The sequence below is a fragment of the Echinococcus granulosus genome (assembly GCF_000524195.1).
Source record: "Echinococcus granulosus chromosome Unknown EG_S00164, whole genome shotgun sequence".
NCBI classification, from domain to species: Eukaryota; Metazoa; Platyhelminthes; class Cestoda; order Cyclophyllidea; family Taeniidae; genus Echinococcus; species Echinococcus granulosus.
In genome coordinates this window covers 24,031-30,350 of record NW_020170544.1, presented here as the reverse complement: position 1 = coordinate 30,350, position 6,320 = coordinate 24,031, and the positions used below count along the sequence as shown (strand labels likewise).

Here is a 6,320-nt window from a genome sequence, read left to right as displayed (position 1 = left end):
AAAGGGGAAGATGAGAATGGAAAGATGTTTCCATCAAAGCAAAGCAGATCAATTTACTTTAGTCAAATGATCCCGCGGTGTCTCTAGATTGCCTCGAAGCTTTGATGAGACACACTGATATGAGGGAATGACTTATCGAGGAAGGAGAAGACGGTAAACATGACCGAAAAAAAGAAACCGCTGAGAGAAGAGCACGATCCACGGACACTGAAGAGACCGTGTGGATAAGGTCACCATTAAAAAAATATCAAATCTGCTGTTCTCGGGTCTCTCTGTAGTCGCGATTTCCCCTTCAACCCTCCATGATTGATCCCTGTGTCAAAGGGCCACACTACAGAGGCAACAAATCACCGCTGGCACCTTCCTTCTGTCCACACACAGATTTGGCATCCAGCCCAGGAAATGGGAGTCATCTCGTTACTTGGATCGTTGCCACCGCCTGTCCCTGTGTTTACCCCCCACCCAACCCCCCTCCCCCTCCCCCCGACTCGTAAAAAGCCATACCGATGGAGAGGATTTATTGCCATTACCGAGCAAAGCCGGGAGAGTGAAGTCCCGGCCAAATCTTAATCCCTTGGCCCGGAGCGAACAGTCAGCGCGGTTAAACGCACGTTGGAACAACCGGAATTTCACTACGTCTCCGAGGTGGGGTTCAATGTTGGTTTATTCCTCACGTGATCAAGGCGGATTCTGTTGACAAATGAACATTTTCCTTGTCCCATGGGGCCTCCGTTAGTTGAACAAAGTGAGGTCTTTATAACGCTTAATTCTAACTGCTTGATAAGCTGTAAAAGAGCCCTAGAATATTTAAAAAGTCCATTTCTAGGGGAGAAGCATAAAAAGAGACCTCTAAATTGCTCGATACTTCCAATAAATTTGGACACATGGGGGTGCTGAAGGTGCCCTTTTTTATCATTTAAGATGTCCCGAGAATTTGCATTCTCAAAATGAACAAAGACAGACTGAAAAAAGCCAACAATCATAGATACACGGAGGTTGTCAAGGCTTGAAATGACAGGTTTGGAAGGAGGTAATGGAGTGGTGGTGGCAGGTACCATGCATAGGGCACTACAGACAAGAGGTTCAATAGCGGTGACACTTGAATGGCGCAGAACTGTGCCAGTAGCGATCATGGACGTAGTGAAGTGAACTTGACACCTGTCGTTGATTCTTGCATCCATTCAGCCTTCAAAAGGAACGCCAGTCGGTCGAAACGTAGGTGCTAAAAAGGCCACAACGTCCGAATCCTACTGAAAAAAGGGAGGACAAAACCACTTATAAAAGCCAACTTATCAGCATTAATGATGGGAAGGAACAGACAGTCTGAAAGCAAATGTCGTATTGCTAAATTTTCTACGATCGCAGCTACTCATCGAACTGCGTAGCCGCGCATCTGTACCAGAGTCCCAGTTTGACATGAACATCCATTGGAGACAATATTTGGGTGTCCAAGTCTTGCCTTACTCACGGTTGTCTCCTGTAACAACTCTTTACTTAAAGCCATAAAGAAGCATTTCTTTGAGTGGGTAAAAGTGGGGGTGGAATGCATTTATTTTCCACCATACCGAGTAGATCCAGCTCTAACATTTGCGATTCCCTCCATGTCTCGTATTGCCTTGTGCGAAGGGTACTTTCATTCCATGGCAGAAGTTTCTCTTTTAAGCCCTTGGATCAGTCATGACTACAGTTGTTTGACCTTTTTAGACAATGATAAATTCTTGGCTAGCTATTCAGTCTCCGCCCGACGACACGTCACAGAGCAGACATCGTCGCTTCGACATGAAATGATGAGGGTGTGTGTCTTGGCAGTAGGGCAGGGAGCCAATCAATTTATCCTACCCATTAGAATACAAAAACTTACTTTTTAAGAAAATTTCTGTCAATAAATGATGTCAGCAGCTCTTGAAACCTGCAGCTACCTGTTGTCAACTTGTGCGGAACTCATTTGTATTCGCTGTTAGGCGAGCCACAACAACTTGCCGACAATGTGGGGCATGCGAGTAGACGATTTCTTACCCAGGATCGCCTACAACCTCACCGTCGCTGCCTCCACCGTAGGCCAACCTTTCCGCCATCCGGATGACTGTCGTACCATTATTTTCAATTCTTCAGCCCCTCTGATTCCCTCCACTACTCTGGCAATGAGTGGAGGCTGCAGTTCCACCTCCACTAAGGCGGTTGCATGGACATCCACCCGGTCCAGCACCAACCATCATCCTCCCTCTAGCTCTGTCGATGTGGTAGTGGGCTTAGTGAACGAGAAAGATAATGAAGAACAGGGAGAAGGCGCCTATCTGGATGCTGGAGTGGAGAACGTGATGGAGCTGGCAACGTATTGGTGACTTCATCCTCTCTGGAGCATCCACGAGTAGCCGCGTCTCCAACACGTCAAGCTCTACCTCTGTTCCCACTGCTGTCAGTACAGTCATCCACGACTTCCCCTTTCCTTTTCAGTCTAGCTTACGGAAAGCCCTTCTAAGGGTTGTCTTTGACACTTTGACTTCAAATTCCATCAAATGAAAAGTTGTGAGGGTGGTGCATAGCTCCTTAACTGAGTCACACCACTAGAAATTACTTGGTGCATTCCACTACAGTGCTTTGTTCTGCCACTACACCAATCTTACCGGTTTCAACCTGCTGGAACGTGGTATTGTGGCTGGCTACAACAAAGACCCCGCAAAATGTTTTCATCATTCGACTTTATTAAATTTTGTGGTACACCTGTGATAAAAGGCACTTCCATCTTGACCTCACACACGCCTCTACTGGCCACAGTGTGAGGCTTGAGGGGTAAGACGTTGTCAAAAATCCACATGGTGACAAAAACCACTCTAACATGAGTCCTGACCGGTGACGTTTGATGCTCTTCCACTTAAACAGGGACGTTTAAAAATTTGTGGCGAATAACAGACGGGACTGGGTGACACACAAATTCCACGCTGGTGGAAGGACTTATCGGGATAGCTGAAGCCACCTAGATCCATGTGATTCACTTCGTCATTGATTCTAGTTAGCAAGCGTGCACATGGAAAGGATCTGGCAGGTCACGTGAGAGTTGAAAGCGTTCATGGGACTGACTGGGTGGAGGTCATTAGGCCAAGATCACAGCCACCAAGCAGCGACTTGTGGTTGAGTGCTGGAAGCAATTCCCTGGTCGTGAGTGCCCGTGAGGTCAACTGCTGGTCGTCATACACTGCGGAAGGCATGGGTTGCCACCGCTGTTGGGCATATTCACCTCTCTGTGGATAGATTAAATCGGCCCGACGTTATCTCCACTGGTTAACTGCGGTACAAATGGAACTTACCGGTGGGTGTAGCACCACCACGGTGTCTTGATGGAAATACACTTTGCAAGGCTGCCGCAGGGGCCAGCCGGAGAGAAAACGGAACGGCCTGTCCAGTGGTAGGTATGATAATACTTTAACTCAATTATTTGATGATGTGGAAAGCCTGGAAGGGGAAAAAACAGGAAAAATGGAAGGGAAGCAGTCAAAATCTCGCAAAGCGCCCACACTCGCACACAACCGTCATAAAGACGCAGCAGTGGTGAAGACGAAATATCCACAACAGGCAACATGGCTCCACCCGTCCCTCCTCTTCTTCCTCCGTCCTTCTGTCTGTCTGAGGGCTCTCGTACACTGCTTAGCGGAACAGCGTGGAAACATTCACGGTATGGAAATTGCTAGCTAAGTACGCGTTTGCATTTTGAGGTTGAAGACGACCTCAAATAAGACGTGTTCATTGGTTCCTCCTTGTACCACGAGGCAGGCGTTTTTTTGCAAAAGACAAACTCAAGAATGGGTAGCTAAGTGGAATTAAATATTCCCACGTGGAAATCTAAAAGCGATGATTGATAGGGAGAAGGGTTGAAGAATTGCGCAAAGCTTACACGCGGAGAAGGTTGTTGTTCTTTAACTCCTACGGAGTGTAGTTACTGTGCCTTTAGAAGTATCTCAGGGTAATTTATCCAACTGCAATGAAAGAGGATGCATTGTATGGGTGGAAATGGAGGGAAAATGGGGAAAGAAACAAAATTTTGCTTTGCAAATGATTGTAAAGGAATTTCAGTCCATCCCTCCATCCTGTATCCATTCATCCATCCCGGATCCATCCATCCTCCCATCCATTCTGGACCCATCCTATATCCATCTATCCATCCATCCTGCATCCATCCATCCATCTATTCGTAATCGGCAGGCAATTATGTGTATTTGTACTGTAGGCTATTTCGCTTGTAATCATGTCAAAACCTCTTCCATTGATAAGGTTGGTGGTTGCGATAATTTTTTTTTCAGCGGCTCGACTTCAAGCCTGTCAATAATAATCGTTTCACATGACAACACCAAATTCGGAGTTGTCATCGGCACAGAGCGGCAACTATTTGATGCATTTTTTATGAACCTCTACCTATCATTAATTACAGCCAATGCTTGCCATCTTCTGTTGGGCAAAGTCATCTCGAATGCCAATGAAAGTTTTTTTTAATCACATCTCTTTTTCCAATGGCTGCGGCCCACTAGCCATCTTCATCAGTCGCACCAATGTAGTCATTTTCGCGGCCTCCAACTTTCCTAAAGTCTACTACCACACAAGAGGGTGTTTCTCATTCCGAAGCAAGACATACAAGCCGACTGGAATGAACTTTTATTTTTTGGCATGTAAGTCTTCAATACAAAGGTGTTTTTTTCTCTCATTGGTGCATAATGTAGTGCAGACGACTTTACTAAGTGTCACCATGTCAGGACATCCAGCTTGTCAAACCGAAATAGCCAAGTTAACATCTTTCCCTCGCTTATACACAAATACAATTGTTATACAAAGCTTATACATTTTTGTAAAATTTAATGTACAGAACCATTTGACTTTAAAAACATCCTACAAGAGTTTTAATTTAAAGGCAAATAATTTATACATTTGGACCCAATCCTTTCGACTTATTACGACACCCATATTTCTGCTTACACACTCTGTAATCTGACGCCACAAAAAGACACTTTCGCCTCAACTTAAAGCAGTAAAACCAAAGCCCTCTCGGAGCCGCGTCTAGATTTACCTCCCTCAAATTAACCAACCGGCTTGAAAGGAGCACTTATTTGGCAACAAATGTGCCACTTTAATTAAAGCGTAGATGTAGGCGCATAAGCATTGCAAATCGCACCTGAGTGGAGGGCCTAGCAACGTGGCATTACGGGGACGTAGCTATCTGGCTAGCCATCCAGCCATCCAGCCCTCCATTCAACCAACCAATTGACCAAACCAACCAATGGCATTGCAGTTACAACGTGTCGCTGCGGCAATACGATGCTTTCAAAGCACGCGCACTGACCATCAGCCAATGGCAGTGCAATAGGCCTCCACGCTCGATATGATGGGTTAAGGAGACCACGTTTCGCATTCATTTGGTGCTGTCCCTGCAGCTACTGTTCTCTTCGTTGTATTTGTCATTGTTGATGCCTTTAAAGAGGGCGAAGTCATGGCTGCATTTTTAGAATTCTTCCACGCGATCGACACGGATAAGACTGGTGTGATTACCATTGATGATCTACGCAACTACATGCACCGGAAGAGGTACAAGGCGGAATTTGTTACCACCTGGACTGAGCTCTTTGATCCCGATCGTACTGGCTTTATCACATTTGAGAATTATTGCGAAGTATTGGGTCTGAAGCCCGCTAGCCCTAAGGCTGCAGAACCTTCAGTTAAATCCGAGTCAAGGAAACAAGAACCGTCCGATTCTACCGCGAGTACGCAGGAGATTAAGGCTTCAACTACTGAAGTTGTTCAAGAGGTGCCGGTCCAACGAGAATTGGTGCCGAACGAGGAAGTTGAGAAGCCTAGTCACGACGACTCAGTCGAACGCCGAAGTGCCACCGACTCCGTTGGCCAAGAAAATAAGGAACTAGAAAATTCAGAAAATGAGGAATCTTCCAAACAACCGGAAAAAGGGAGCGTAGATTTGGTCGATGCAACTGACACAACACAGTCAGGTGAGAAATCGTCTGGATCTCAATCAAGAAAACACAAACACTCCAAATCTCCCTCCAAAAAAGACTCGACTCAAGTGGAATCAACAGCGCCAACTGTTGAGGCACAAACAGCTATCCCAGCGCAAGAGTCCGGAGATTCAAATATGGATATTTTTGACTGGCTTAACGCCAACTCTCAACATGGGGTCACGTTTGAAGATGACGATATGGACGAGGAAGAAACTTTGGTGGAATCAGGTATTCCCCCGAATGAGGACCCGGCTTCTTTGAAAGACCTGTCCACTTCCAGTCCATCAACAGAGTCAAATGGCACAATGCCAGTGAAATCCGGAA

The 6,320-nt window shown here is 46.0% G+C and overlaps 1 protein-coding gene across 1 annotated transcript; it reads left to right on the top strand. All coding sequences in view use genetic code 11, as the record gives it.

The window, feature by feature from the left end:
- Positions 1-3,474: 3,474 nt before the first annotated feature.
- Positions 3,475-6,311, top strand: EGR_09740 (hypothetical protein; the record flags this gene model as incomplete). Its single annotated transcript, XM_024498989.1, has 3 exons — positions 3,475-3,670; positions 5,418-6,224; positions 6,277-6,311. The coding sequence occupies 3 exons, from the start codon at positions 3,475-3,477 to the stop codon at positions 6,309-6,311; spliced, it is 1,038 nt and encodes a 345-aa protein (XP_024346590.1).
- Positions 6,312-6,320: the final 9 nt, after the last annotated feature.